This window comes from Sparus aurata, chromosome 10 (genome assembly GCF_900880675.1).
Source record: "Sparus aurata chromosome 10, fSpaAur1.1, whole genome shotgun sequence".
Lineage (NCBI taxonomy): Eukaryota > Metazoa > Chordata > Actinopteri > Spariformes > Sparidae > Sparus > Sparus aurata.
In genome coordinates, this window is record NC_044196.1 from 33,591,916 (window position 1) to 33,609,288 (window position 17,373).

Consider the following 17,373-nt stretch of genomic DNA (forward strand, 5'->3'; position numbering starts at 1 on the left):
AGTAATGACTTTTCCTTACCAATCAAAACATTCTGTGGTTTGAGATCACGGTGGAGAATTGGAGGATTTTGACAGTGAAGCACTTGTAAACTCTCCAGAACCTGATAGACAAGTTTCTCTTTCAGCAGACCACCATCATTGTTTTTGATGCATTCTTCCAGGGTGTATTCACAAAGCTGAAGACCAAGATATCCAAAGTACTCGTCCTCTGCAAAGTCAACGTATCGTACAATAGATGGATGATCAAGTTCTGGAAGTCGTAGAAATCCTTCTTCATTCCTCAGAACTTGATAGTTGCTTTTTTTCATTCTCTTAATAGCAACCTCAGTGCCATCATCTCTCAGCCCCAAGAAGACGTCAGTACCGTCACTGCCCTCTGCTATGCGGAACTCTTCATCATTCACATACTTCATGCTCCCAACTCTGGTTATTCTGCTTCTATCAGTGCTAACCAGCTTCTCTAATTTTTCTCTCCACCTCTTGCTGATTTGTAGCCATGTGTGTGTATCTGATGACACAGTGGTGTTGGAGTGGAGTGGCTGAACATTTGAAGTTGACTCCAGAACAGGAACTGATATTAGATCAGTTGCATCACTCAAACACTTGTCATTTGGGTCTTCTTCCTTGTCGGACTTTTCATTCTTCTTCTTTTTCTTTTTCTTCTTGTTCTTCTTTTTCCCCGGCCCAGGTGAGGCTGTACAGTCCTCACATTCCACGTTTGGTTTGCTGAAATAATTGTTCAGTCGTCTGAGAACTTCTTTCAGCTTGTCAACGTTGGTCATTTCTGCAGACAGCAGTATGTCCTCAGGCACTGCAGTTATCCCCACTGATGTAAAGATGTCACCCACATGTTCAACTGAAACTAAGTTTGCAAATACACCATATGTGCAGACTCTGATCTCTGAGGAGTGATGGTCCTTTACAAAAGGAGCAACTGTTGTACACAATTTCATGACAAAGTTCAGATCCCAGCCATCTGTGCCTTTTGTTTTCTGTGTTATCACATACAGTGTTTGCAGAACAGCTTCACATACTTCAGGTCTCTCTTTTAAGCAAAGCTGGTCCAGTAGTTGGGGGACTAAAGCTTGTGCTTGTTCATTTGGTATTTCCTCCAGAGTACACAGAACTGCATATAAAGTAATAATTGAGTGATGTACAGATTCCTTGGGAATGTTTGGAAAGCGTCTGACTGTTCCTTCAATGTAGGTGTTCAGATTTCCAGTTTCCTTCAGCCATTTGATGCTTCCCTGGTGGTATTTTTCAACATCTCGCCCAGTTACAGTAAACAGACCTTCGATCATGGTTAGATGGGTCCGAGGATCCTCCAACAGCATGTGACTGCCAAAAGTTTTGAACACCTGTTCAGGTGTTTTACTTTGCACAGCAATTGCCATATCCAGGAAATATCTGATTTCAGAGCATAATTTATCTCCTTTTGATGCAAAGTTGTGAATCATCTGACTTAGTTTTTCATTGTGAGTCACATGTTGAGGATCAATGGCAGATATGTGTGTCACCACTGCACCAGCAGACATGAGCACTTTCACAACATCCTCTCTGTCGTAGATGGCAGCAGTGTGCAGTGGTGTGTGAAATTGTAGATTACATACATTTGGCTTAGCTCTTGCCTCAAGCAAGTGGTGCTTTGACTAGTGAAACATAATGCAGAGGTGTGAAGCGTAGTGCTGAAGCATTGTTTGGGTTTGCACCCTGCTGCAAAAGGAAAGTAAAAATATTCCTGTTGTGAGTTACAACAGCAGCAGTAAGTGGGGTTATGCTGTCTTTACACTTTGTGCATGAGTAAATGTCATTAATGTTGTTCTCCTTTAATAACTGTTTTAACCTCTTGAGGTTACTGTCAATTACACACTGTATTATACGATGTGTTTCTGTTGGGGGTGCTGGCAGTTGGAGCTGTGTGACGATATTCATTTCTTTTCTTCAGTGTAACTGAAAAAGAAAAGGTTAGAATATTAATGTTACATGATCAATGAATCATATCATATTCATAATAAATTATATTTAAAAAGAATATCTTTATGTTGGGTGCAAATCCATCAGAAGTCATTCCCTGTAATTATATATAAGTACCAGAAGTAATACAAAATCATTTCTACAACATGAAAACTCATCTAACTACTACACTTGTCCTAACTTCTAGAATTGCTGACAGCATTAACTACGTGTTTGTTACACAGAGTGCCACACCTTTCCCTCACTGACATTTAGAATTCAAACTTCAGGTCTGCAACTGGAATTAAACTTTGAATAAGCAGAGCTGTGGAATTTCCATTAATAGACTTTGGTGGTCGTAGGTACAGGGTGAAATATTGTGTTTTCATGTAAACTTTCATTCTGATGACATCAAATAACCACAAGAGTGGAAACTGAAGGAGAGTAGGTCTAAATGACTGTGCTTCTTTAAGGTGAGAATGCTGATTATTTCACAATAGAATGTGAAGGGGAATGTTAAGAGAACTGTAGGAAAATGAATTTACAATGTTGAAGTAAGCTGTCCACGGTAGTATGAATTATGTCGATCAAAACTTAACATGCTGTGCGTTATCTGTAGTTCTTTCTGCCTCTGACTCTCTCTGTCACGAGACAGGAAAATACCAGTCTGATGATTGGTTGGGTGATATATCGATAAAAAACATATATCGATATATTCTTAAATGTGATATGGAATTAGGCCCTATGACATATATCGATATAGTTCAAATTTGCGCTGTGGTCCTTGCTCCTGGCAAGCCGCTGACCCGGAGCTCTCTGCACTGCTCCCCGCGCGCCTGCTCTTTCATGCACAGAGAGGGTAGGGGCTGGAACAGACACTCCTGCACTCTTCAACAAACTATTGTTGCCCCGCACTTTGGCCTTGATGCCCCGTGAAAAAAAAATATCATCGTACGGCCACAGTGGCCTCTGTGCCCCTGGCCCGGTCAGCGTAGCGAGCTTGCCTTGAATTACAGCCACCCGAGTGCACAGTAGTCACTCACAGTAACTTCAGTGAGTCCGCGGTTCGCGCAGGTGGAGTCTCATCATCACGATGATCTCACGTGAAAGCCTCCCAAACAGCAGCAGCGTCTCAAAACACAAGAACGAAACTTACAGCACACGTGCGCAAGCCAGCTCAATCGGTTTTGACATGAAGCGTAACTGACTTATGTGGTAGGATTTTGTCCGGTAAAGGTGGAAATATATTCACAGATTCGAACTTCCAGGATCAATAACTCATAACTGAAACCTTGTTAACGCACAAACAAAGCTCTTTCCTACCATAGTAAGGTAGACAACGAGCTACAACCATGTTTTCATCAAAACGAGCGGCTGGACATTAACTCTGGTCTCTATGGTCAGCGTCTGTGAGATGAGGGCGCAGGGACATCTACAAAGTGCAACACCGAAAAGAGATGCCACAAAAAATATTAAATAACTTCACTATTATTCAGAGTGTAGTGTCACCAAAATCATTCCACACATCAGTGGTCTCCTGCTGGTTATTCTAAAACAAATTTGTTCTGGAAAAAAACGTGCTTTGCCATAATTTTGGGGAATTTCTATTGGGAGAAATATTCAATAACACTTATATTCAGTATAGTGTCACAAAACTCACCTCACCCTAACCCTACTTAAAAAAAAACTGTTTTCTAATGTAACATCAACTTGATATTGGTATTTAAAAAATGTTTTAATACATAATCCATGTCTTATTATAAATTAGGATGTTATGGTATCAGTCTAAAAGGTAAATCAACACATTTTACTTTGTGGTCTTTGTGCCCTGTCATGTGGCCTTGGTGCCCCTGAAAAAAAAAAAAGTGAAGGCCAAATGGCCTTGCCCTAAAATGACGAAATTCCCACCCACATGTCATATTTGGCTTTGACTTTGAACATTTGCTCTCACTTTGCAATAAAAATATTGGGATATATATCGTATATCGATATTCAGCCTAAATATATTGGGATATGACTATTGGTCCATATCGCCCAGCCCTCGTTGGGCCTCGACAGGATGTGGGAGGACTTACCCCTTTTACTCTTTTATTTCCTTAACATTGATTTGTGACTGTTCAGTCAACAAGGTCTACATACAATCTACAAAGATTGTATCCAGCCTTAAAGAATACCATCGGGCATTATTCTGGGTTAAAGAATTGGGCAGGTAATTGAACCTCTCTTTGCAGTAACAGTTAATATTTGGCTTAAATGACACTAGAGCTGAAACCATGTCAGATATATGGTGGTAAAGCACAAAGATATTTGTAGTAATGACACGGATACAACATCATCTATGAGAAAGATTAAAATAGGCCCTTTATGGAAACTAAAACATATTTTAATTAGGGTTTGGGCTTTGACAATACAGATGATTACATTGTATTACTGTTTGCTTTGTAATACTATCATTCTTACATGAAGAACAATATCTTTTGGTCATTCGATTTTCCTTTCAGAAACGGGTATTAAAAAACAAAAAACGAGTGGTTATTTGATTTTCGTTTTAGAATATAAAAATTAAACTTGAAATACAAGGCGTTTTTCTTTTTCATGGTCAAAAAGGGATGAGCGAAATTATAAAAATGATTCGATTTTCATTTTCTATTTCATATAACAAAAAATAAAATCACTAGAAAACAGAAACGGAAAAGAGGCCTGTTTATTCATATTCTGAGACCGGATGTTGTCATTTACTGGACGGTGCTGTGTAGAAGAAACAGTAGGCTAGTTGGCTACGGCAGGGCAATCTACCGTGACACATGGACATGGAACTGCGGTCAAACCAGCCGTCACCTCGATCTCCGTGGTCAAATCAGCCGCACTTAAATTTCTAGTGTACAAGTATTCTTAGCATTATGGTAAATGTGAAGAAACAGCGTATTTACTTTCGGTTTTCAAAATAAAGGTATTAAGAACAGTAAGCTATAATTCGAACCTACATTTAAAATAAAATATGTTACATTAAAGTGTTTCATGAGCCCATGATGAAGAAAAAAACACTCAATATCAAGTATCTTTACTGCACCAGTGTAGAGACATGCCAAAATAAAAGTCCCATATTTTTGACTCCAATTTGCATATTTGACCATATTTGAGGTGCTGTTAAAACACATTGCTCAATATTTCTGGCTACTGATGGTATATTTGACATCTACACATCTAAGACTACCACTATACTTGATATCAAGCATTTTTACTGCACCAATGTGGAGAAATTCAATAATAAAATTTCCCATTTGTGTCACGACCAGGTAACCACAACAATAGTTCGGACTCAATAGCACGACAAGACCCGGGATTGGGCAGGGCAATGTTCTTTACTAGGGAAAGTTCGGTTCGTTACACAAAGAGATCAGTCAGCGAGGCAAACACACCAGACAGGGAGCAGGCAGGCAAGGGAGTCGGTACACGGGTGATCATTCAGCGAAGGCAGACGAACCAGACAGGGATCAGGCAGGCAGGGAGGTCGGTACACAGGAGGTCGTTCAGCGAAGGCAGATAAATCCGACAGGGAGAAGGCAAAGGCGAAGTCGTACGGACACAGGCGAAGTCGAACACCAGGAAACACTTAGGGAACGATGTATAACAGAGCTGGGACGTTTCTGCACGGAGACAAGAAGACAAACTGTCAACTAACACAAGAAACACAGGACCTATAAATACACCACCCACTACCACCAGGTGAACCAGATCAGGAAGGAGACTGGCAATCAGAAAGGTGGGTGAAACCAAATGAGCAGGGAAGGGGGACAAGAGAGAAACAGGCAAAGAGAACACCTAGTGTCCACATCGAGGCATAACAATTTGTACCTCCAAGTGGCATATTTTCATATATTTGAGCTACTGTAAAAACACTTTGCTCAATAATTCCTGGCTATGGATGGTATACTTAACTTCTACACATATAAGACTACAAGCACACTTAATATCAAGCAATTTTACTGGACCAATGTGGATAAATTCAACAAAAAAGTCCCATATTTATACCTGCAGATTCCATATTTTCATATATTTGACGTACTGTAAAAACACTTTGCTCAATAGTTCCTGGCTATGGGTGATATATCTGACTTTTACACAAGTGTTCTTACAGTAGCTCAAATATGGTCAAATATGCAATCTCCAGGCATAAATATGGGACTTTTATTTTTGAATTTCTCCTTGATATCAAGTATTGTTGTAGTCTTAAATGTGTAAAAGTCAAATATACAATCCATAGCCAGGAATTATTGAGCAAAGAGTTTTTACAGTACGTCAAATATCTGAAAATATGGAATCTGCAGGTATAAATATGGGACTTTATTGTTTAATTTATCTTCATTGGTGCAATCAAAATGCTTGATTTTAAGTATGCTTGTAGTCTTATATGTGTAGATGTCAAATATACCATCCATAGCAAGGAAATATTGAGCAAAGTATTTTTACAGTAGCTCAAATATATGAAAATATGGAATCTTCAGGTCTAAATATTGGACTTTTATTGTTGAATTTAACCACATTGGTGCAGTAAAAATGCTTGATATCAAGTATGCATGTAGTCTTACAAGTATACCATCCATAGCCAGGAATTATTGAGCAAAGTGTTTTTACAGCACCTCAAATATGGTCAAATATGCAAACTGGAGGCATGAATATTTGACTTTTATTTTGGCATTTTTCTCACTGGTGCAGTAAAGATAGCTACCTGATATTAAGTGTTTTTTATTCATCATGGGGTCATGAAACACTTTAATGTAACATATTTTATTAGATGTAGGTTGGAATTATAGCTGTCTGTTCTTTATACCTTTATTTTGAAAACCGAAAGTCCGCATTTACCATAATGCTGAGAATACTTGTACACTAGAAATGTAAGTGTGGCTGATTTGACCACGGAGATCGGGGTGACGGCTGGCTTGACCGCAGTTCCATGTCCATGCGTCACGGTAGATTGCCCTGCCGTAGCCTACTAGCCTACTGTTTCTTCTACACAGCACCGTCCAGTAAATGACAACATCCGGTCTCAGTATATGAATAAACAGGCCTTTTTTCCGTTTCTGTTTTCTAGTGATTTTATTTTTTGTAATATGAAATAGAAAATGAAAATTGAATCATTTTTATAGTTTCGCTCATCCCTTTTTGACCCTACACTGACCCTATTTCATCACAATCTGTTATCATTTAAATGTATACAAATGGGAGAAATAGCATACGTACATATTTGAAATCATATTTGGAATCATTAGTTTTATTTCCCTGACATCTAAACACCTCCCTTGCCTGAGCTTTATAGAAAACACAGAAGCTGATAACAGGAAGAGACAGAAGTTACTCTGACAAAGGTTCAAAGTTGTTTGATTCTGCTGGAGTGTGAAGCTCCTCCTCCTGCTGTGACACTCTGATGGCCAAACACACAATGTGGATGTATAGCCTGCTGACTTGAAATGGTATCAGCTGTCTTATACTGAAGTATGGAATATCATTATACAAAGATATATTATGTTACTCTAATCGTAATGCAGACCAGTTCTTGTGGTTATAGTGTATGAAGTAGTATTGTGTGTATGTTGGTAGTAAAGTATGATGGGCAGTTGTTTTTCAAAAAAAGGAAATGCTGAACAACATCATCAAGCTGGGATCAAAGTAGATGTGAGCACTGAGACTGGACCACATCTGTAAAGTTGCTCTTATAAAAACAAAACAAGGAGTTGAAAGACATTAAAATGTTTCAGCCTTTTCACAATAAAGTGGAAACAGATTTGTGGGATTATTGTTGGCTTTGCTGTTGCAAAGACAGCTGACTTGCTTTCTGTTTTCCTCAGAGTTTTATCTAATGACAACTCTGGACAAAATGTGAGTTTATTCATTCATTTCATCCATAATGGAGTTTGAAAAGCAGATAGCGACTGTACTAGGCTGCCAGATGACTGTTAGTCAGCCTCCATTCTTCCAGGAAATGTGGTGCCTGGTGGCAGATAAACTAGCATAGTGACAGTGAGATTTATATGGAGCCAATCTAAACACCAATGGTGTCATTCTTGTAGAGCAGGGCTGCTCGATGTGTGGCCAACGGGCCAAAGTTGGCCAAGCTTAAGATTTGGCTTTGATACAGATTTTTCTAGAAAAACATATAATCACAATATAATTTGAAGGTGAGTGTTAAGAGAAATGTAGTAAACTTAACTTACAATGTTGAAGTAAGACGTCCACCGGAGTATGAATTCTATCGATCCAAACTTAACATGCTGTGGGTTATCTGTAGTTCTTCCTGCTTCTGAATCTCTCTGTCACGGACAGGAAGAGACTCGTTAGATGATGGGTTGGGCCTCGACAGGATGTGGGAGGACTTTCCCTTCTACCCTTTACTTCCTGAACATTAATCTGCGACTGCTCAGTCATCATAGTCTACATACGTCTACAATGCTGGGTTAAAGAATGGGGCAGGTAAATAAGTAATTAAACCTCTCTGTACATTAACAGTTAATATTTGGCTTAAAAGACACTACAGCTGAAACCATGTCAGATATATGGTGGTAAAGCACAAAGCTACTTGTAGTAATGATACAGATACAACATTATGTTGGGCACTGCATCACACAGCAATAGCAAATGGCTAGAAAGTGACCGTTAATAACCTAAAAGATTTTGGTCAATCAAATGGGTTATAAATTTGATTGATAAATCAATTCTCATCACACTGCAATTATTTGTATGTACAAATCAACGTCCTCTCCTGTAGTAGGGGTTCATGTACAGACCTTTGGCTAAAGGGTTCAAGATGTGAATCTCAAATTTCAGCACTGTCAAAATTTTGCTGAAAATAATATTGCACATTTATGAATGATTGCAAACTGTCATGTGTCTTGACTCTAGAGCAGGGGTCATCAACTATATTTGTCCAAGTGCCAGAATTTTTCTCTGTGCACACTGTAAGGGCTGTATGCTCATGAAATAAAATGAAATAAGAATTGTATCCTACGTAATATGTTATTATTCAATATATTGATTTTTCATTTCAAATTTATGTCAGTGTTAACAAACCCATACAAATTTATAATATTACTTAATATTATTATTTTCTATAATATTATTAAAGATTATAGCCAAGTGTTTCAAAAAGTCTTTTTGACAGTTTTCAAATTTATGTGTAATAACTGTGTTGAATGAAAAAATGCAATATTGCTGTTACATGACTTTTCCTAAAAGTGTCTGTATTTTAATTTAGAATAGTTTATATTTATATATGTGTATATATACATACATATATATATATATATATATATATATATATATATATATATATATATATATATATATATACATATATATATATATAAATTACACACATAAAAACAAAGAAAATATTATGTGTATTACCTATTTCGACCATAAAGTGGCGCTGTTCTATAACATCCTCGACCTGGCTGGGATAAATGCTCGCATCTTATTCAAGGAGCACCAGCAGCAGGAGAGCCCGGAGGGAAGTCCTGCAGCAGCTGGCAGAGGAGCTGAGGGCAGAATACATGGAGGGGAAAGTGGCCGCAGCAGTCGGCACAAGGTGGGCAGCAGCGGAAACAACCACCGCAGAAGCAGCAGACACGGAGACAGAGGCAGTGCCCGTCCAAAAGAGCTGCAAACAGTCGGACACTTGAAATGCCACAAGCGCGCGTGTGGTAACTTTGAGGAGAGCGGAGGTAGTCTGTAGAATGTGACCAGTGGTCAAAACGGCTCTTTGTTTTTGGTTTAGGTCAGCTTGTTTCCAGCTTTTTCGATTATTATCATTTATTTTATTATATATTAAGTGTTAAAATAAAATGTTTCGTAATCAAATAAGTTACTTTTAATTGTTAATTTTCTTGTTCTCAATTTTTTCAATTAAAATGTATAATTAAACATTTTGGTGTTATTTCGTTTTTTAAAAAATATCATGACACAATGAATGCATTCATCAAGCAGCTGGGTATTGACATGAGAGAATATAGAGTTTAAAATCTAGCGGTCAAAATGACCGTTTATGGCTGTTAGAGTAGTGTTTGAAATCTGGCTCTTCTAGCTAGCGTGTGTGTGTGTGTGTAGGCTATCTTACCCAGGACCTGTTAATCTTCCCGCTTTTTCTCTTCTCCTGCTCGCCTCATTTTTAAACAAACCGCAGCGCTTCACTTCCTGGTTGCTGTCTTTCGTCTTTTCGCGGTCACGATGACGTTATAAACATTCTGATGTTTTTTTTTTGTTGTTGTTGTTTTTATTTTTGTTTTTTTTTTTTATTTTATGTTTAGAAGTACACAATTATAATTTACAAAGACAATGGTGGAGGCCTGCTGGCCTGAGGCTCTGGGCCCCTGCTGGTTGGGGAGGGGGCAGCTGGTTGCGGGCCCCTGCAGTTTGGGGGCCCAAGGCAATTGCCTTTGCCTTAATGGTAAAACCGTAGTTTGTGGAGAACACTGGAAGAAGAATTATATTTAAATGAAAAATGGCGCTCTCGAAGAGCCTTAAGCTGAAAGTTGATGCAGAGAACCGTAGCTTTAATGAAGAATGGACTGATAAGTACCCAGTGTTTCCCCTACCATTGTGCAGAAATGCTGTACCTGTGGTCCTCATTTGCAACGAAACTGTCGCTGTTGCTAAAGAATACAATCTGAGGCGTCACCACATCACAAAACATGCTAGCTTCAAGGAGTCATATCCTGAACAGTCAGAGGCCCGTCAGAGAAAAATTGCTGCTTTTGAATCTCAGTATTCCCATGCCAGCGAAATTATTAACCGAACCTCAACTGAACAAGAGAGGGCAACAAGTGCGTCTCTGCAGGCGGCCTGGGAACTCTCCAAGCATAACAAGCCATTCACCGATGCTGAGGTTTTTAAGGAGTGCATGGTGGCTGTTCTGGAGGAACATGCCACTGACAAATCTATGGACAGGATAATTGCGTCTGTTAAGCAGATACCTCTGTCTGCTAAAACTGCTGTTCGCCATGTCCATGTTTTGGCCTGAGGATGTCCAGCTACTTGTAATTGATGAGATCAAAGAAGCCAGATACCTATCGCTGGCTATTGATGAGTCCCACCGACAATACTGACATTTCCCAAATGTGCGTTTTCGTCAGATATTTTGATGGCAAACATTTCAGAGAGGAGCTGCTGGCCTTGATTTCCACTGGAGGGCCTGACCACTGGTGCTATTATTTTTGATAAGCTGGAGGAACTATTTCAAAAGCATGGACTGTCTTTTGAGAAGTCAACCTGGTTGTCACAGATGGTGCTCCTGCCATGATTGGGAGAAACAGAGGACTAGTGAACAGAATTAAGGCTGTCGCTCCCAGTATTAATGCACTTCACTGTCTAATTCACCAAAGCGTGCTGTGCGCAAAATAAGTGGCGAACTTAAAGAGGGTTCTGGACAAAACAATGAAAATATGTCACTTCATCAGGGGAAATTCAAGTGCACAGCACTGTTTATTCCGAAGATTTGTGCAGGATTTGGAAGCCTCTCACCATGACCTCTTACTCCACAATGACGTGCGCTGGCTGAGTAAGGGCAGAGCACTGGAGCGTTTCGTTGAACTCAGGGATCAAGTTGTAGATTTTTTTGATGCAAAGTCAATCTAAAGCGGCAGCTGACCACCTGCGCATCATGCAAGACACAGGATACATGTGCAACGTTGCATTTTAACGGACATATTTTCCCATTTGAACGCACTAAATCTACAATTACAGGGGAAAGAAAATGCAAGTGGTGAATATGTGGAAAAAACTTGATGCCTTTGGAAACAAACATGATATTTTCCATACTATTATTTATTTATTTATTTATTTATTTATTATGTTGTTTATTTCGGGCATGTCAATTCATAAACATCACATTTCATCATGTTCAAATAATACAATACACATGGCCGAAAGGGAAAAGCGGGAGAAGCCAACGCTTATCAAGTCCCGCCCCCATTACCACAGGATAAAATCTTCATCCTGATCTTTTCTTGTCATTTGCATTTTACATTTTCTTTCTTTTTTTTTTTTTTTTCAACTTCTTTTTGTTATGACCTTTGACAAAACATATTACAGCAGTAGCATACAGAGCTGAATTCAAGCTCTAGACAGTACATACAGATTACATGTGTGTCTATTGTTGTGTGCCGATTTACAGGGCTAGTTGAGTTCTTCACAGCTCAGAAGAACTTGTGATAACTCACAGTAGTGTCACAGTGTTCGTACCTAAGTTATCTCACATTGTTGATACAATTATACAACATCCTGCTATGTACAACTGGCATTGGCCTTGGACCATACAATTTTCTCAGGTTCAACTTATTGTTTGGGTACAGAATGGTATTTGTTATGCTCACATGCCGTCTCAACACAGTGTCTGCACAGTGTCTGTTGATTCGTGCCTCTGACCTTTATCAACCCTCCTGTATTGATCTGTACTGATCAACGATTGAATGTACATACTTTTTACAAGATTATATCCATCCAGGAAAAAATCTGTGCCTTTGTCTTCATTAATCCATGTTTCCGACACTGCAATGATGGAGAAAGGGGTTTTGAAGTGATTTAGGTATTCCTTGATGTGGCCGAAGTTGGTATATAGACTCCTGCTGTTAAAGTGAATTAGAGACAGTTTCCCGTCCATCTTAGCGCTGTCTCAGTATTGAACTTCAGTATAATACTTGCAATTCCCAGTCATGTTGAAACAGAAGTGATTATCCGGGTCAATTCCTTCATTCGGGTCAGATAAGGTATGATTCACATGTTGATTTGTAATGAACTCCACACTTCCTAGCTCAGCAATCCTTTCAGATATTCCCATCATACTTTCAGTCCGTGTAAGAACCGTTGAACTTTGCTGTGCTGTAGTTATGGAGTGTTCGTGAGCCATACCTTAGTTATTGTATTTCTCCAACTCATCCTTGCTCCTGATCTGGATTATTTTGACTTCTTCAGCTGATGCTCCATTTGTTTTGATGTAGATTCTGCAGTTAGCCGTCCAGGTATGTTGTATCTTACCATCCTTTTTCAGTTGGCGAGCTGTTTCTGGCGATGTCTGCATTCTTTCTGGTGAGATTCTCATTGATATAGACATTCGAGCCTTTGAGCTTCTTGCCATGCTTCAGCAGTGCAAGTCTTGTATTTTCTGTTGATGAATTTCAGGATGACAGCTCGAGTTGCTGACTCTTTCCTTCGAGGTAAGAGGTAACATACTTCCACGTTGCCGAAATTCACCTCGATGCCTTTACCATTCAGGAACTCAGACGCCTGCTTCTCCACAGATTTTATCTCAGATTCACCAGGCTCATGGGCTGAATTCCCAGCTGCAACCGCCGCTGCGTAGGTTGGAGGCTTGATTATGAGGCCAGTCACAATCACATCATTGAGCTTTCCCTGTTGATCCAGCTCCTCCACTTTGTTTCCCAGCTCCTTTATCAGCTGGTCTTTTTTCTCATTCTCCTGCCGGAGTTGTTTAATTTCAGCCTTGTTGAGAGGTTCTATCTGTTTCTTCATCTCTCTCAACTCCGCCATCAGATCTTTCCGAAGTTCATCGGTCACAATCCGATGTTGTTTCCGCAATTCCATCAGGCTTTCATTCAATTGATCCCACTTAGGGTCTGACTTAGGAGGCATTGTCTCACTTTTCCGTGCAGTCAGGCTTCTTCTTTGGCTTCTTCTTGTTCAACACGGAGCAACACGGAGCACGTCCGTCCTCTTCAGCTCCTCACACACTACTAAGATTTGTTGTCGGGGAGGCTGCTACACTTTAACACACTTAAGACATTTGGTCACAGCAGGGTCACAGAGTACATGAAGACATTTATCACACAGCTGAGGGAAAATTTCTCTGCCAGATTTGATGACTTTGCCATTTTCAGGGATGTCATTGGATTTGTGTTGACCCGTTCACTGTCAGCCCAGGTCCGCTAACGTGAGGAAGGTGATGCCGCTGGATGAGGCGGCTGTTCGCAGTGAACTGATTGACATCCAGGCAGCCGGTGACGTGAGGGCTGCTCTCCGTGGTGCTGAAAGCTTGTCCCCAAGAGTATGACACACTGAAGACACTGGCCATGTATGTTCTCACCATGTTTGGATCAACATACACCTGTGAAGCTGCGTTCTCAAAAATGAACTCTATAAAAACGCATGAGAGGAACCGACTGTCAAACCAGTCTTTGGAGGCTGCTTGCCCATAAGCCTGACAGCTGTCAAGCCCAACATTAAAAAGATAGTGTCGAAGGGGAAATGTAACTTCTCCCATTAAGGAAATGGGAATATTTCAGTCTTGGGATTTTCTTGGTTTTACTTTATTTGTATTGATTTTGTATTGATTTGTTGGATCACAGGCTTCTTTAATTTGATATAAATATAAACATTTAACTGAGGCCTGTCGCTTTTATTTGTCATGAGAGAAGGCTTGCAATTACTGTGTTATGGTTGTTATTGAGACACCGCAGTTGTGCACAAAGCCCAAGCAAGGACAATTTTGACATTTGAGAAAAATGAGCACGTGAAACAATAAAATATTGTAATGATCAGAGGAGTCTCGTTTGCCGACGCGGAGCGCTGAAGGCGCAAAGACTTATGGGAGTGACTGTTTAGTGTTTATCCGACTGTTGGTTGATTTGACGTGTTTCGATTTGATGCTTTGTGTACATGTCTGATTGTTGCTGTGTGCCCTTGTTTTGTTCTGAAGATGTTTGATTGTGAAACTGTAATTTGTGGGAACTGCACATTATTACTTCAGTAGCGCAGAACCGGTGTCGAATTTAATGAGGTGACTCGTGTGCAGGCTTTCTTGCGCTGGAACCCGCCACAAAATGTGCAATGACATTGATGCATTTATTACAATGATTTATTGATGGCAGGCTATGGCACGCGCTAATTTTCAGAAGTATTATTCTGGGGGCCGGATGGAAATCTCTGGCGGGCCGGATTTGGCCTGCGGGCCGCCAGTTGACGTTGACCGCTCTAGAGTCATGTCTTTGTTATGTTCTGGTTATGGATTTATTTCTTTGTATCATGTCTTGTTGTGTCTTTGTTTAGATTTTCCATGCCCCTCTGTGTCCTTTAAGTTTCTCCTATGTTCTCCCCTCTGTCTGTTGTATTGTTCTCTTCATGTTTTCTCATGTGCTCCTCACCCTCGTTACCACACCTGGCCTCCTCCCTCCTCTCTTCTCACCTGTTCCTCGTCTGTTCATCAGCGTCTGTGTATTTAGTCTGTGTATTCCCCTAGCTCCTTGTCCGGTCATTGTATTTGTCATCCCCTGTCTGCTCCTGTTGTTTCCCAGTTCTTTCCCAGTTCCTCTTGGTATGTGTTTTTGGATTTTGCCTTTTGCATTTTGCCTTTGATTTGAACTTTGCTTTTGATAGGAACTTTGTCTAGTTCTTGTTTGCTATTTTGCCTTTCGTTTTGTCTGTTTTTGTTTTTTTTGCATCGAGCTTTCATTTAATAAAGCTCGCCTTTCGTTCCCCTTTATCCTTGCCTCCCGTGAGTAACTGCGTTTGGGTCCACCTCATATATCCCTTCCTAAGTTTTCCCCTTTAAACCCTAACCTGACATCATGGTTCATGATTCATGGTCCTTTCAGTGTGTCCTGTGTATTCCCTCTGTTGCAATTTGTCTCCCTGTCTGTCAGTGTTCTCTCCTCTGTGCACCCCCCTCATTACCCCACCTGGCCTCCTTCCTCCTCTCTCTCCTCACCTGCACCTCGTCCCCTCATCAGTGTGTCTCTGTATTTAAGTCTTTGATTCCCCTTCAGTCTTTGTCAGTTTGTTGCTTCTTGGTTTTTGTAGATTTCGCCTTTTGTTTAATAAAGCTCACTTTTGTTTTCCACAATCCTGCCTCCTGTCTGAGTAACCGCGTTTGGGTCCACCTCCTATTTCCCTAAACCCCGTGACACCAACAATCCACTGTCTCACACAGGGCACCATTATGTTGTACACTGCATTCCACAAGGCACAGTTATGTAGTGTTCATGCAACGTTAAAAGGGAGTTTGAGTTAAATTTGGAATCAATAATAATTCATGATCATCATAGATAATTATTGATAACGATAAATCATGAGATCCAATTTACATTAGATCACCTTGGGGCTCCACCCTTGAAGAAGAGAAAAGATAGCAAATTCATCAAATCAGTCTCACAAGAAGGTACTAAACTATCAGTTGGTGACTCTGATTAATAATTAACTTAATAACTACAACCAAGATTACCATAACAGCTCGTACTGATCGAAGGATTCCGGAGTTCTTGACAGTGTCGAGGTTGAAGGAGTGAGGATAAGAGAATAAGAGGAAGTACAAAGGAAGGTGCTGGAGTTCTGACTATCTGGTCAGAGGGGGAACTGTCACCGTGACCAATAGTAGCTCAAAGCTGAATTTTGCACCTAGGTGTGAAGAATGGGGAATTCTGGGAAACCGAGTTCAGTTCAGAGTCAATTTTGAAATCCACAATTAACAACTTCATCTGTGGGTCCCAACATTTATCTATGAAAATGTTTAAAATAGGCCTGTTAAGGAAACTGAAACATTTTAAGTAGGGTTTGAGCAATGACAATACAGATGGATTACCCCATAGTACTGTTTGTTTTGTTATACTATCATTCTTATATAAAGAACAATAACACTTAATATCTGGCTTAAAAGACACTAGAGCTGAAACCATGTCAGATATATGGTGGTAAAGCGCAAAGCTAATTGTAGTAATGACACAGATATTTCCATATATTTCCTTGAATTAAAATATTTCCTTGAATAAAATCATAATATAAATCCTTGCTGTTGTATTCTATAAGGTGAAAATGGTGTTTAGTGGTGCCCGATGTAGAGAGACTGTGTCCTCACTGCAGTGGCCCAGGGTTCAATTCTCACCTGTGGCTCTTTGCTGTGTGTCACATTGTGCATTCAACTCTCAACGTAGTGTAATAAACTATAGAAAAAAGATTGTCTCTGTCAGTTTAACATGTTCATTTGAATCTTCATCATACACTATCAGCTTTTAGATCCCAATGTTCTTTGTTAATTTGTCATTATATTGTGAGATTTCCACGTAACAAAGTAATTAACGCTTCTTAGAGTGGAGAAGATGAACTGGGACTTTTAGAGCCAGAGCTCTAATGGTAATGATCAGTGAATGATAAAACACATCTTAGAATCATACTTGTACACATGTATTTTGATACTCAGCTGACTAAATGTACAGTATATTTTGAGAGTAACATTCAATATGCTTAAAACAAAAATCATACAAAAGAATCTGCATGTTGTAAAGCTTGCATATTCCATTAAGGTTTTCTTTCTTAACAAAAGCACGTTTCTCTCAGCACAACAGTCTGCAAAAACTCCACTAACATTTGGGGAAATTAAAGATTCCACTGTCCTTTGTGAGGAAAGTCAAATAATTCCCACAT

General features: G+C 39.7%; 1 protein-coding gene and 1 long non-coding RNA gene across 6 annotated transcripts in view; both read right to left on the reverse strand.

The window, feature by feature from the left end:
* Positions 1 to 17,373, reverse strand: part of LOC115590287 (serine/threonine-protein kinase ppk4-like) — a 336,079-nt gene that overhangs the window by 126,411 nt on the left and 192,295 nt on the right. For 3 of the 5 annotated variants that reach the window (XR_003985729.1, XM_030431614.1, XM_030431613.1), the window contains exon 1: positions 20 to 1,623. The exons of the other annotated variants lie outside the window; for them this stretch is intronic. Coding sequence is in view for 2 of the 3 variants with exons in the window: in XM_030431614.1 (XP_030287474.1) it covers positions 20 to 1,535 (1,516 nt within the window). In the remaining variant the exon portion in view is untranslated. Of the gene's footprint in view, positions 1 to 19; positions 1,624 to 17,373 lie in introns of those variants that run through there. 5 annotated transcript variants of the gene reach the window in all.
* On the reverse strand, positions 1,646 to 8,264 carry LOC115590308 (uncharacterized). Its single transcript, XR_003985738.1, has 3 exons — positions 8,166 to 8,264; positions 5,373 to 5,600; positions 1,646 to 1,950 (listed from the first exon to the last, which is right to left on the reverse strand). It is a non-coding gene; the product is annotated as an uncharacterized LOC115590308 (long non-coding RNA).